Here is a 15,986-nt window from a genome sequence, read left to right as displayed (position 1 = left end):
CCACCTCCCCCTCACCGGAATATCCTCATCACCTTCTAACTTGTGCTCCTTCCCCTCTCCCCACCTTCTTATTCTGGCTTCTTCCCCTTCCTTTCCAGTCCTCATGAAGGTCCTTGGCCTGTAATGTTGACTCTATTCCTTTCCGTAGATGCTGCCTGACCTGCTGAGTTTCTTCAGCATTTTGTGTGTGTAACAAAGCATTTAACTGTTGTCTGCATCTCAATCAGCTTGTGCATTTCCATTTAAGAACACTGACATTGCAAAGGTGTTTCATATTGCCCAAGGTCATGCTATTAAAATTCATTCTTTGCATTTTAAACTAAATTCAAGTCAATAACAAAATGATACATTTATTGCTTCTTTTGCAGATTATACACACACAGAACATAAACCACACAAGTAGGACTGTAATTATTAAATGCACATACAAAAAGTATTCTATTATTACTAAAGATGAAATATTTACATCACTTTTGCCATCCAGATAAATCGTGTACATACTGATCAACTCCACCGAACTTGTCTACAAGCATATTACCTAGAAGAGGATGGAATTAATTGGTCCCCTTCCTATTTAAGGTATGTGGGTTTTAAATGACAGGGGTGAACTTGTGATTATAGCAACACTCCTCCCCAGCCACACCAAACCCCTCCCAAATCATCCCTCCACTTTCACAAAGAATGAGAAGCCCCAGCTGATTGCTGAAGGAAACCTGGGTTCAAGAGCTGGTCAATATGAAGACTTGTTATGTTGTGTACAGCACAGCATCAGAAAAATCCTGGAGATCTAATGAAGCCTAAGTGATGTGACACAGTTTTGGAGGAGGTGAGGAAAGGGCACAAAACATCTAAATGATGGCACCATTTGGAACACAATACTATTGTAGCATGCCTTAAAAAAAATGAAGATAAAGCCACAAGTATGTGTAGTCTGCAGCTATTGATCTTAGATTGGAAGCCAAACTCTCTTCTCAAAAGAAACAAAACAAAATGTTCATCACATTTAGCCGGTCACAGATTTGACTAGAGGGACTTTGAACCATTTAAGAAGTTGACCATGTAGAAACCAGCTGTGCTATAGATATGTATGGTTCAATATAGAGCAGATTAGATGTTTCAGAGCATTCTGAACGATCGAGTATCATTCCTTTAAATGCTCCTCTCAAAACCGTAGAGTTGGTGGGAGTTCAAGCATTCATTGCAATTAAGATGGACACAAGTTAAGAACATGAGGATAAAGACAAGAGCTTGAAAATTAGCATGCTAGCTATCCAGTGGAATAGTTTAGACAAAATGCTAGACTGCTATGTTACCCATAACCAGGAGGATCTATCTAAACTATCCACAGGTCATTAAAGAAATTCTCAATGTAGATAAATGAATTAAACTCTTTATAAGCTTTAGATCAAATTTACAAACTTGGGAAAAAAAACATCCCATTTACAATATTAAGCAAATGAACTTATTCACAGAGAAACTGCAACGTGTTTAGTTAGTGCAATAAAGCTTCCAAAAGTGAACACACAATATTAGGTAGACCCCACCTTGACCAGAGACCTCACCTTATCAATACCCCAAAGAGCTGGGAGTTCTCAGAAGTCCTTTGCAAACTAGTTTTGTGCTGCAAATATAACATTCCCTTAGTTGTGAAATCCAGCAACACGTTTGTTACAGCTTGGAGCTCCCGTATCCTGGTCAGGTGACAATAAGACCGTACTCACTACGTACAGCTGGACTAAACATAAAACAACTGCAGCTCAGAAACAAGGATTCAACTTTTAGGCTGGGATAAAGAAAATAATTCTGTGAAACATTCTCTAGTAAATTTACTATCAAATAAATTTAAAATATGCCCTTAAGGAAACACTCATTCTAATAAAAACTTCATTAATAATTTATCTTTGAGGTATTAAGTGTTTATGATAAATGCTATGAAAATATCTTTGGATACAAATGAGGTTAAATAATTTAGACAAATCAATTCAACATCTCTTAGTTTACATCAATGAAACACTGTGCAGTGTGCCAAAATCCGTAATGCAGGTTGCTACCCTGTGATAGATGTAGGTTGATGACATTATTTTACATAAGCTACTTAGCTTTGCTGGTGCTAGGAGCAGAGGAGGTGGGGTGGGGGGTGGGGGGTGGGTTGCAAAAAAAAACCCAGAAGCTCAAATTTGGTTAATTCGGAGTAAATGAACATTAACCCCTTCCTTCCTTCAAGTGCTCTCAATAGATTTGTATATGATGGCCAAGATACTGAAGGAACCATTACAAAGGAAGGGGAAAATCAGAATACAGCGTCTGCTGAATAAAGCATAGGCAACCTGTCATCAATTGGAGATTATCCTACAGGATGTTAATTTAAAGGAAGATTGCTGGCAATGGAAAATTTTATGAATATAAAATGTGTATATATAATCTGCAATACTTTACATTTGGTCTCAGATTAAATGTGTTTATTGCAATTGTGATGTTCAAATTTAATGTCTGCCCCACTGATCTTAAAATAAATGTCCTAAATTTGATTTTCCTTATTTGTTTTATTAAATACATATAGTTTAATAAATGTTAAACAGATTAATACATGCCTAATGCCTATAAAAAGCGACAATGGGATGGCTTTACTGTTGGTATTCTAAGGGTGAGATCAAATGCATGTGGAAATACTTCACCTGAACCTATGGAATGTAAATAATTAAATATACAAAATTAATCCCTTGTTCACACAAGTGCAAGCAAAGAGGCAAGGCAAAATATTATGCAATGCACTACAAATATATAATCTTTTATGATTTGATCCCCAATTCCAGTTTACAAGTTATGCAAAGTGCAGTAAAAATGCTCAGAAAGTGATTCTCGTTGGTATGAAGGCACTCTCTGCAGTTACAGTATACATTAAAAGAAAGGCTTTTTAAACTCGGGTACAGAACTAAAACAACTAACTAGAAAGCAAGTTGCTTATGAGCTTTGGTTGAGCTTACAAATCGAACCCCTTCACAAATTAGTAGTTCACCTTATTCCTCCCTATGTAGCTTCCGGGTCTTCCCACTGCTTAAACTCAATTTCACCCTCTTTTCATCTTTATCAGGGTGAGCCACACGTTCTTTGGAATAATCTGCTGGTGAAAAGTATGTGGTGGGGTGATGGGGGGGTAGGGTTCTGACAGAAGAAACCAACAGAAGGGCAGAGCGAATGATAAGTGGGAGGAAGAGCCAGTTATGCCAACCATGGGCAAGGATGGAAATATCAGGGCCCATCTGCACTCCTTGCCACGGGAGAGTTATAGGACCCCTCGCAGCTCACACAGAGAACCACGTTAGGCACCGAAACTAAGAGCTCGCTGACTTGCATAATACCATAAACTGCCAGTTACTGGGGGAGAAAAACCACACACACACAAACCAACCTTTACTCCAAGGGTGAGTACGTACAAGGTGATTGAGAACTGGCAACATTTAATGAATCGCAATCCAAGTGGCACAGGAATGGAGAAATGGAGGGAAGTGGGGGTGAAAAAGGAAGAACTGGGGAGTTTACAAAATAGCAAGGAGTGATGGTAACCACGTTGGTCAATTAAGGATACAACTGTAAACTTCAGTTGAAGGATAAATAAATAATTACATTTATCTCTGTGAGCTTAACATATAACCAGTTGACTTAGAGTCACTTCCATTTTCCCGCAAGTTTAATTACAGTCAGAAAACTACGAGCTGTTGAAGGGACGGGAATATCCAGCAGTTGTTTCAGCTCTGGGTCTCCAAAGGCTTATCTAAATCCTTCAGACTGCTCAGGAATTTTTCCGGAGTGAGGATGTGAGTGGAACCTACAGTGGAGACAAAAAAAAAAGAGAATGTTGTTCTGCTATTGATCAAATTTTAAAAGTGACCGAGCCTCAAGTGAAAGATCAAACTTGTTGCCTTGATAAAGCAGCCTGCATAATCAAAGGCCTTCACCATCTTGGACATTCTTTCCTCACTTCCTCCTCCACCCTCAACCCTCCCTCCAACCTGGCAGAAGATACAAAAATCTGAAATGATGTACCACTAGGCTCAAAGCACCCTAGCAGATATATTTCATTAAGAGTTTGAGAAGATTTGGTATGTCACCAGAGACTCTCAAATTTGTGCAGATGTACTGTGGGGAGCTTTTTGACTGGTTGCAACACCTCCTGGTACGAAGGCGCTAATGCACAAGATTAGAAAAATCTGCAGAGGTTGTAAACACAGCCATCTCCATCATGGGCACTAGCCTCCCCACCATAGAGGACATCTTAAGCTCTGCAAATACAGCACCACTTCAATTATTTCATTCTCCTTTATACTTGTGCACTGGAAATTTCATGGAACAATCTTGAAGCTAAAAAAGGGTCTAGTGCTTTTTCGGTGCACTTGACGAATAAACTCTTCTTGGGCTTCCAGCTGGGTACAGGTATCAATTATACACCTGTATCTTGCTGGAAACAACGAAGAGTTTAACTAAGGACTCCCACCATCCAGGGCATAACTCCTGAGGAGATGCAGGAGCCTGAAGACCCACACTCAATGTTTTAGTAACAACTGCTTCTTCCTCTGCGCTATCAGATTTTGGAATAGTCCATGAACCCAGTTACTACCCCACTATATACTGCTTGTATTTCTTATTGGAATTTATAGTATATTTTATGTACTGCATTGTACTACTACCGTTAAAAAAAAAGAATCACAACATGTCAGTGATAGTGAACCTAATTCTAATAGCTTCTATCTGCTGTTAAAAGACTATTGAATGATCTCCTTGTATGACAAGATGAACTCTTGACCTCACAATCTACCTTGATGCCTTGGAAAAGAATGTCAAACAAATGGAAGGTGCAACAGTCCAATCTAAAACCAGTGTATTATGCCTAAACAAGGGAGACAACAACGGTACGAGGGAGGAGTTGGATAGGGTAGACTGGGAACACAGGCTATATGGTGGGACGGTTGAGGAACAGTGGCAGACTTTCAAAGAGATCTTTCACGGTGCTCAACAAAAGTAAATTCCAGTTAAAAGCAAGGAGAGTACGGTATGGGAGAGCCCGCCAAGGATAACTAAAGAAATAAAGGAAGGCATCAAACCCAAAGGTCGTGTGTACAAAGTCACCAAGAGTAATGGGAAACTGGAAGATTGGGGAAAGAACCACAAAGCGAGCAATAAACTGAAGATATATTATGAAAATAAACTAGCACAAAATATATAAATGGATGGTAAAAGTTTTTATAATTATATAAAGCGGAAAAGGGTGGCCAAAGTTAACGTTGGTCCCTTGGAGGATGAGAAGGGGGAATTGATATTGGGTAATGAGGTAATGGCTGAGGAGTTGAATGATTATTCTAAGTTTGTTTTCACGGTGTGGAGGACATGTCTAACACACCGGAGAGAGATGATATGGATGCGATGGGAGGCAAGGACCTCAATACAATCATCATCATCAGGCGCCATGCCCAGTTTGAGCTTTGACTGCCATGGCCCACACACTCCTGTTTCGGGTCAAGTGGATCAATTCATTGGTATTCATTTCCAGTTCTCTGGCTGCTGTCTCCATCATCATTTGTCTTTATCCTCCTCTTGCTTTCTTCCCTTCAATCTTTCCCATAATTACCGTGCATTCTAACTCCTCTTTCCTAATCACATGTCCAATGAAGTTACGTTGCCTTTTCATGATCATATACATTATTTCTCTTTTTGTGTTTGCTCTGTTTATGACATCCTCGTTAGATATTTGTTTCGTCCATGATATTCTTTCCATCCTCCTCAAAAACCACATCTCTGCTGCTTCAATTCGTTTCCTCATGCTACTAGATATTGTCCAACATTCTGAGCCATATAACATAACTGGATAAACATAACATTTCAGTACTCTGAGGCCGGTTGTCAAGCTTAATTTAGTATTGGTCAGTATACTCTTCATTCTCGTAAAGGTGTCTTTTGCCATCCCTATTCTTCTTTTGATGTCCAAGTCGCACCTGCCATCTGATATCACCCAGCTTCCTAAGCAGCAAAAGTTCTGTACTTGTTTTATGTCTTCCCCATTTATTCTCAGCCTGCAGAATAGGATTCTCCTTCTTTCTGGATATCACTATACATTGTCTTTTTGCAATTGATAGGTAGATCCATTTTTGCACCTTCTTCAAAAATTATATCAATTAAGTTTCGTAGTTCTTCCTCCGTACTTTCAATTAACAGTGTCATCTGCATATCTGAAATTATTGATGTTTTCACCAACGTTGATTCCCAAGGTGTCTCATTTTTTGTAATATTGTTTCACTGTACACATTAAATAATTCAGGGGAGAAAACACACCCTTGTCTAATACCTCTCTTGATTTTTGTAAACTGACTCACTTCTCCATCTATTCTTACTGTGGCAGTTTGTTCCCAGTACCAGATTTCTGATTAGGTAGCGGTCTTTCGAATCTAGATCTAGAGTTTTCTGTAATATTTCAAATAAATTATTGTGCTTCACTTTATCAAATGCTTCTTTGTAGTTGTTACATACCCAGTAATGGGTTAAAGAACCAGCAGAAATGGAACACACCTGGAGTCTGGTTTTGCTGTTAACTAATTTTATTTTGACAGAGGGACAGAGGGACAGAGGGACAGAGGGACAGAGGGACAGAGGGACAGAGGGACAGAGGGACAGAGGGACAGAGGGACAGAGGGACAGAGGGACAGAGGGACAGAGGGACAGAAGTTTAGTTCTCCAGGTAAGCCGATGCCGTCGATCCTCTGAAATCCTTTAGAGTTACCGAATGTGACAACAAGAAGGAGACTGTCTTCTGTGGTAAAGCTATCAACCCAGGCAAGTGTTGGACACACTGATAACCTCCCACCGGTCACCCCTTTTCCACACTGCAAGAGCCACTGATCGACTCTTCCGATCGATTCTCCAAAACTCACCCTTCTGTGGGCACACAAAGCTCATCCAGTGTCTGAATCCGTGCGTGTCTGTCAGACAACCAGCTGACCTTGTATTTATCCAAGCATGCTGAACACCAGCTGTCTATCAAATAACACTGCCCTCGGTCACCATGGTGACTCATGAGCTGCTCGTTGCTCTCTCTCTCCGAATCTCTCTCTTTTTAAAGGTACAGTCCATAAGGGATAATTCAGGATACCGTCACAGTAGTCAATAAAACAAACAGTCTTTTTGCACTTGAATAGCTCGTTCTGATAGTATCCTTAACAATATTGCATTTCTTGTACCTTTGTCTTTCACAAAACCACATTGTTCTTTACCTATTTCAGCTTGTATCCTACTTTTAGCTCATCATCAAAATTCTTAGAGATATCTCATTAAACTTATGGTCCTATGTAATTCACATTCTATTGCTCCAGGTTTCTTAGGAAGAGTGACAAATACTGATTTTTTTCATCTCTTCTGGTATTATTCCAGTCTCATAAATGTCATTGATTAATTCAGTAAGTTTTTCAATTCCATAATCTTCAAGGGCAATAATTTGTTCTATTACTAATTCATCAGGACCTTTCTTTATCTTATTTATTGCATTACGAACTTCAGATTTTAAAATACTTGGACCTTCAATGTTTTTCTTAATTTCTGGTTTTTCACTTCGATCGTCTTCAAACAATTCCTGAATATACTCAGTCCATCTGTTCATAATCTCATCTTTTTCCATGATAATGGTACCATCCTTTGCTTTCAAATACCCACCTGAAGAACAGAGGAGCTTTTTACCAATGATATTCTTGATTTGTTGATGTAACCTTTTTGGATCAGTAATAGGGATTCTTTCTATTTGCTCACGTTCCTGGTTTAACCATTCTGCTTTGGCTTTTTAACATAAGCTTTTAACTTTTTTATCTAAGGACCTGTATTCTATAGGATTTGCTTTCTTCCGTCTCCTTTCTTCCATTAGATTTTTGATTTGATCTGCCATCCAGTTATTCTTTGTGCTTTTTTCTTTTTCAGGAATCACTGATTTTGCTGATTCTACCAAGGCATCCTGGTAAATTTCATTTCTACATGATTGCTATCATCTTCAACAGACTCTATTTCTAGACTTTGAAATCTATTCCTTATTTCAATTGTAAATTTTTGTCTTAAGTTTTCTTCTTTAATTAATTGCAAGTAGTCAAGGTTTTTGCTTCTTTAGTTTTTTAAGTTTTACTTTTACATGACGTACTACTGGGTTATGGTCACTATTACAGTCTGCATCTGGATATACTTTGCATTGAATCCCTGAGTTTCTAAATCTTTGATTTATAGTAATAAAGTCAATTTGATTTCTAGTGTTATTACCTGGACTTTTCCAGGTCCACAAGCGTCTTGGATGGTTTTTAAAGTAGATATTCATAATGACCTGATTATTCATCTTGCACCATTCTACCCATTTCTCACCTCTTTCATTTCTTTCCCCTAGTCCAAATTTTCCTATGGTATTTCCATCAGCACCTTGTCCTACTTTAGCATTTAGATCTCTCATGACAATAACAATATCTTAAGATTTGCATCCATTCTTTGCTTGTTCAAGCTCTTCATAGAATTTATCTATATCTTCATTTGTTCCATCCGTTGTTGGTGCATATACCTGTATAATTGCTAAATCAAATGGTTGTCCTCCGAATCTAACAAGGAACATTCTTTCTGATATTGCCCAATGTCCTAAAACACTCTTTGCCATGTTTTCATCCATAAGAATTCCTACTGCATTAGCATGGGATGCTCCACAAGAATAAATTAATGTTTTATTTCGATACAATAGCTATCACTAAAGAGGTAGTGCTGAGCAAATTTGTGGGCCTAAAGATAGACAAGTCCCCTGGTCCTGATGGAATGCATCCCAGGGTACTGAAGTAAATGGCAGAGATTATAGTTGAGGATTTGGTGATATTTTCCCCTAAATTTTCTGGACACGAGACAGGTCCCGATGAATTGGAAGGCGGTGAATGTCACACCACTGTTCAAAAAAAGGATTAGGCAAAAGGCCAGTAACTATAGAAACATAGAAAATAGGTGCAGGAGTAGGTCATTCGGCCCTTCGAGCCTGCACTGCCATTCAGTATGATCATGGCTGATCATCCAACTCAGAATCCTGTACCTGCCTTCTCTCCATACCCCCTGATCCCCCTAGCCACAAGGGACATATCTAACTCCCTCTTAAATATAGCCAATGAACGGGCCTCAACTGTTTCCTGTGGCAGAGAATTCCGCAGATTCACCACTCTCTGTGTGAACAAGTTTTTCCTAATATCGGTCCTAAAAGGCTTCCCCTCTATCCTCAAACTGTGACCCCTCGTTCTGGACCGCCCCAACATTGGGAACAATCTTCCTGCATCTAGCCTGTCCAATCCCTTTAGGATTTTATACGTTTCAATAAGATCCCCCCTCAATCTTCTAAATTCCAGAGAGTATAAGCCTAGTCAATCCAGTCTTTCATTATATGAAAGTCCTGCCATCCCAGGAATCAATCTGGTGAACCTTCTTTGTACTCCCTCTATGGCAAGGTTGTCTTTTCTCAGATTAGGGGACCAAAACTGCACACAATATTCCAGGTGTGGTCTCACCAAGGCCTTGTACAACTGCAGTAGTACCTCCCTGCTCCTGTACTCAAATCCTCTTGCTATGAATGAGAGCATACCATTCGCCTTTTTCACCACCTGCTGTACCTGCATTCCCACTTTCAATGACTGGTGTATAATGACACCCAGGTCTCGTTGCACCTCCCCTTTTCCTAATCGGCCACCATTCAGATAATAATCTGTTTTCCTGTTTTTGCCACCAAAGTGGATAACCTCACATTTATCCACATTAAATTGCATCTGCCATGAATTTGCCCACTCACTTAACCTATTCAAATCACCCTGCATCCTCTCAGCATCCTCCTCACAGCTAACACTGCCGCCCAGCTTCGTGTCATCCGCAAACTTGGAGATGCTGCATTTAATTCCCTCGTCTAAGTCATTAACATATATTGTAAACAACTGGGGTCTCAGCACTGAGCCTTGCGGTACCCCACTAGTCACTGCCTGCCATTCTGAAAAGGTCCTGTTTATTCCCACTCTTTGCTTCCTGTCTGCCAACCAATTCTCTATCTACATCAATACCTTACCCCCAATACTGTGTGCTTTAAGTTTGCACACTAATCTCCTGTGTGGGACCTTGTCAAAAGCCTTTTGAAAATCCAAATATACCACATCCACTGGTTCTCCCCTAACCACTCTACTAGTTAAATCAAAAAATTCTATGAGATTTGTCAGACATGATTTTCCTTTCACAAATCCATGCTGATTTTGTCCGATGATTTCACCACTTTCCAAATGTGCTGTTATCACATCTTTGATAACTGACTCTAGTATTTTCCCCACCACCAATGTTAGGCTAACCGGTCTATAATTCCCTGGTTTCTCTCTCCCTCCTTTTTTAAAAAGTGGGGTTACATTAGCCACCCTCCAATCCTCAGGAACTAGTCCAGAATCTAAAGAGTTTTGAAAAATTATCACTAATGCATCCACTATTTCTTGGGCTACTTCCTTAAGCACTCTGGGATGCAGACCATCTGGCCCTGGGGATTTATCTGCCTTTAATCCCTTCAATTTACCTAACACCACTTCCCTACTAACATGTATTTCGCTCAGTTCCTCCATCTCACTGGACCCTCTGTCCCCTACTATTTCCGGAAGATTATTTATGTCCTTAGTGAAGACAGAACCAAAGTAGTTATTCAATTGGTCTGCCATGTCCTTGTTCCCCATAATCAATTCACCTGTTTCTGTCTGTAGGGGACCTACATTTGTCTTAACCAATCTTTTTCTTTTCACATATCTATAAAAGCTTTTACAGTCAGTTTTTATGTTCCCTGCCAGTTTTCTCTCAATCTTTTTTCCTTTTCCTAATTAAGCCCTTTGTCCTCCTCTGCTGGACTCTGAATTTCTCCCAGTTCTCAGGTGAGCCGCTTTTTCTGGCTAATTTGTATGTTTCTTCTTTGGAATTGATACTATCCCTAATTTCCCTTGTCAGCCACGGGTGCACTACCTTCCCTGATTTATTCTTTTACCAAACTGGGATGAACAACTGTTGTAGTTCATCCATGCGATCTTTAAATGCTTGCCATTGCATATCCACAGTCAACCCTTTAAGTATCATTTGCCAGTCTATCTTAGCTAATTCACGTCTCATACCTTCAAAGTTACCCTTCTTTAAGTTTAGAACCTTTGTTTCTGAATTAACTATGTCACTCTCCATCTTAATGAAGAAATCCACCATATTATGGTCACTCTTACCCAAGGGGCCTCTCACGACAAGATTGCTAATTAAGCCTTCCTCATTGCTCAATACCCAGTCTAGAATAGCCTGCTCTCTAGTTGGTTCCTCGACATGTTGGTTCAAAAAACCATCCCGCATACATTCCAAGAAATCCTCTTCCTCAGCACCCTTAACAATTCGGTTCACCCAATCTATATGTAGATTGAAGTCACCCATTATAACTGCTGTTCTTTTATTGCACACATTTCTAATTTCCTGTTTAATGCCATCCCCAACCTCATTACTACTGTTAGGTGGCCTGCACACAACTCCCACCAGCGTTTTCTGCCCCTTAGTGTTATGCAGCTCTACCCATATCGATTCCACATCCTCCTGGCTAAGGTCCTTCCTTTCTATTGTGTTAATCTCCTCTCTAACCAGCAATGCTACCCCACCTCCTTTTCTTCCATGTCTATCCCTCCTGAATATTGAATATCCCTGAATGTTGAGCTCCCATCCCTGGTCACCGTGGAGCCATGTCTCTGTGATCCCAATTATATCATATTCATTAATAACAATCTGCACTTTTAATTCATCCACCTTGTTACGAATGCTCCTTGCATTGACACACAAAGCCTTGCTTTTACAACACCCTTATACAATTATGTTGAAAAGTGGCCCTTTTTGATTTTTGCCCTGGATTTGCCGGCCTGCCACTTTTACTTTTCACCTTACTACTTTTTGCTTTTACCCTCATTTTACACCCCTCTGTCTCTCTGCACTTGTTCCCATCCCCCTGTTGTGAACTAATCTCCTCTCTCCTAGTCTCTTTAATTTGATTCCCACCCCCCCAACCATTCTAGTTTAAAGTCACCTCAATAGCCCTCGCAAATCTCCCCGGCAGGATATTGGTCCCCCTTTCTGTACAGGTCACACCTGCACCAAAAGAGGTCCCAATGATCCAAAAACTTGAATCCCTGCCCCCTACTCCAATCCCTCAGCCACACATTTATCCTCCACCTCACTGCATTCCTACTCTCACTGTCGCGTAGCACAGGCAGTGATCCCGAGATTATTACCTGTGTAGTCCTTTTTCTCAACTCCCTATATTCTCCTCTTCCCTTTTCCTACCTATGACATTGGTACCTATATGTACCACGACCTCTGGCTCCTCACCCTCCCACTTCAGGATATCTTGGACGCGATCAGAAATATCCCGGACCCTGGCACCAGGGAGGTAAACTACCATCCGGGTCTCTGGACTGCGTCCACAGAATCGCCTATCTGACCCCCTTACTATCGAGTCCCCTATTACTACTGCCCTCCTCTTCCTTTCCCTACCCTTCTGAGCTACAGGGCTGGACTCAGTGCTGGAGGCACGGCCACTGTTGCTTCCCCCAGGTAAGCTGTCCCCCCCAACAGTACTCAAACAGGAGTATTTATTGTCAAGGGGCACAGCCACAAGGGTACTCTCTAGTACCTGACCTTTCCCCTTCCCCTTCCTAACTGTGACCCACTTGTCTGACTCCTGTGGCCCCGATGTGACCACCTGCCTGTAACTCCTCTCTATCAACTCCTCACTCTCCCTGACCAGACGAAGGTCATCGAGCTGCAGCTCCAGTTACCTAACACGGTCCCTTAGGAGCTGCATCTCGGCGCACCTGGACCTCCCACATCCGGCACCGAGAACAACAAGCTGCCCTCACACTCATACTGCCCCTCTCCTCAAATAACAACAAAAAATGAATACCAAACCCTCTTCGCCTCGCCTGTTTCCGCCTAAACTCGTTGAGTTGAAGCCCTTAAGCCTTCACTCTGCTCCCGGCTCACTCCGCAGCCCACAAACTCCGCTGCCCGCTGTATAAGGCTCTGTCCCTTTTGAATCTTCCGCGCTTCACTGCTCGACGTCAGACGCCTGTGCAGTTCCGCCTCTCTGAACGCCGATGGGAAAAAACCCGAAAAATTCAAAAATGGCTTCCTCCGCACTCCCGCTCCGATTCTCAGACTTCCTTCTCCGAATTAAACCAGAAGCAGGATTTCTGTCCTTTTAAATCTTCCGCACTTCACTATAGGCCTGTTAGTTTAACATCTGTAGTTGGGAAAATGCTTGAAGCTATCATTAAAGAAATAATGAGGCATCTGGAAAGAAATGGATCCATCAGACAGATGAAGCAAGGATTCAGGAAAGGCAGGTCCTGTTTGAGTTCTTAGAGGATATAACAAGCGCAGTGGATAGAGAGGAAAAGATGGATGTTATTTACTTGGATTTCCAGAAAGTGTTCGATAAGGTGCCACATGAAAGACTTATCCATAAGATAAGATGCATAGAGTTGCGGGTAATGCATTAGCATGGATAGAGAATTGGTTAACCAATAGAAAGCAGAGAGTTGGGATACACGGGTGTTTCTCTAGTTGGCAATCGGTGGTGAGTGGTGTGTCGCAGGAGTCAGTGCAGGGCCCGCAACTGTTCATGATATACATTAACAATCTGGAAGAGGGGACGGAGTGTAGTGTATCTAAGTTTACCGATGACACTAAATTGAGTGGAAAAGCAAATTGTGCAGGGGATACGGAGAGTCTGCAAAGGGATATAGATAGGTTAAGTGAGTGGGCAAGGGTCTGGCAGATGGAGTACAATGTTGGGAAATATGAGGTCATCCACTTTGGAAGGAAAAATAGAAGATCAGATTATTATTTAAATGGTAAAAGATTGCAGCATGCTGCTGTGCAGAAGGACTAAGGAGTGCTTGTGCATGAATCTCGAAAGGTTTGCTTGCAGATACAGCAGTCTATCATGGTGGCAAATGGAATGTTGGCCCTCATTGTTTCAGGGATTGAAGTTAACAGCAGGGAGGTTATGCTACAACTATACAGAATACTAGTGAGGCTGCACCTGGAGGACTGTGTGCAGTTTCTGGTCTCTTTACTTGAGGAAGGATATACTGGCTTTGGAGGCTGTGCACTGGAGGTTCACCAGGTTGATTCTCGAGATAAGGGGTTACATTATGAGGAAAGATTGAGTTGTAGGCAACTGTACTCGCTGGAATTCAAAAGGATGACAGGAAATCTTTTGAAAACATAAAATTATGAAAGGGATAGATAGATAGAGGCAAGAAAGTTGTTTCCACTGGTAGGTGAGACTAGAACTAGGGGACATAGCCTCAAGATTTGTAGAAGTAAATTTAGGATGGCGATGAGGAGGAACTTCTTTTCCCAAAGTGTGGTAAATCCATGGAATTTTCTGCTAAATGAAGCAATGGAGTTTACCTCACTAAATATATTTAAGAAAAGGCTGGATAGATTTTTGCATAGTAGGGGAATTATGGGTTATGGGGAAAAGTCAGGCGGTGGAGGTGAGTCCATGGTCAGATCAGCCATGATCTTACTGAATGGTGGAGTAGGCTCAACTGGGCAGGTGCCCTATTCCTGCTCCTATTTTTCATGTTATGATATGGCCTTGCACCTTATCGTCTGCCTGCACTGTATTTTCTCTAACTGTAATACTATTCTGCATTCTATTATTGTTGGACCCAGTAACAGTTCAATGCACTGTTTTCACCACATCTCGGTACAGATGACAACAATAAACCTATTTACCAAAACTTTCTCACAGGAAAACTTTCATTCAGAAAGACTGGGGATGACGGTTTAACCTTTGTCTAAAGCCAGTCCTTTTTATCATACATGCTGCAACATTCAATCCATGCTTTTTCAAATGCGAGCTGATATTGGCTCACTTGCCCAATTGCACGTCAGTTATTGCACAACTTCTTACAAAACATTTCATGAAAAAGTTCCAGCTAACTTCCCATTAACTCCGAATGTCTAAGCTAGTGAACTTGTCTCTTCTCAATCAGAACTGTTGTCTCTTAAGTTCTGAAATTATTCATGCAGTTTATTCCAGGTCTTCAATTAATTTAAAAGAGTTGGTGAATTCAAATGTTAAATCTTTTGTGTAATCAAATATTAAGTGGATATAAGAACAACCACATTACAAAATAAACTATGCAGAAAGAAAAAGCTTTGCAGAATTTTGTGATATCAGCTTTCAATTTGGATAGCTTAGATCAGATTCTAAGGTTAATGGACAAACCCATTTTAAATAGTTTGCAAAATGGAGAAGGTGAAATCTTCAATTTCCTGGAACAAGACTGTCATAAAGTCAGGTGCACACCACAGAAACACGTCCTTTAGCAAAATGTGTTTGTGTTGGCACAGGGGTCCGTGCCATCAAGGACCCAATTACAGCAATCACCTTTTATTCTTCCTATATTCCACCACTCTCCCACATTCTACTGTTAATCTACCAACCCACATTACTGGGACGTGCGAGGAAAGTGCAGCACCTGGGAGGAAACTACACAGTCAAGCAAGAAAATGCAGACTCCACATCAATGTCGGTCCAACCCGGGTCAGAATCAGGTTTACTATCACCAGCATATGTCATGAAATTTGTTGCTACACTGCAATACATAATAACAAAAATCTGTAAATTAGAGTATTAAAAAGTTAAATTAAATAAACATGCAAAGAGAGAGAAAGTAGTGAGGTAGTGTTCATGGGTTCAAGATCCATTCAGAAATCTGATGGTAGAGGGGAAGAAGCTATTCGTAAATTTTGCCTGTACCTCCTCCCTGATGGGAGTAAGGAGAAGAGGGCCTGTCCTGGGTGATGGGGGTCCTTAATGATGGATGCCACCTTTTTGAGGTATCACTCCTTGGAGACGTTCAGGATGCTGCTGAGACTAGTACTTGATGAAG

At 40.9% G+C, this 15,986-nt stretch overlaps 1 protein-coding gene across 2 annotated transcripts in view; it reads right to left on the bottom strand.

Annotated features, from left to right (window-relative positions):
- Positions 1–335: 335 nt before the first annotated feature.
- Positions 336–15,986, bottom strand: part of stxbp2 (syntaxin binding protein 2) — an 89,030-nt gene continuing 73,379 nt past the window's right edge. For both annotated transcript variants that reach the window (XM_063036034.1, XM_063036035.1), the window contains exon 19: positions 336–3,826. In XM_063036034.1, coding sequence (XP_062892104.1) covers positions 3,747–3,826 — 80 coding nt within the window. In that variant the 3' untranslated portion in view covers positions 336–3,746. The remainder of the gene's footprint in view (positions 3,827–15,986) is intronic.

The sequence above is a fragment of the Mobula hypostoma genome, chromosome 29 (genome assembly GCF_963921235.1).
Source record: "Mobula hypostoma chromosome 29, sMobHyp1.1, whole genome shotgun sequence".
Taxonomy (NCBI): Eukaryota; Metazoa; Chordata; class Chondrichthyes; order Myliobatiformes; family Myliobatidae; genus Mobula; species Mobula hypostoma.
This window is presented reverse-complemented; position numbering and strand designations above follow the sequence as displayed.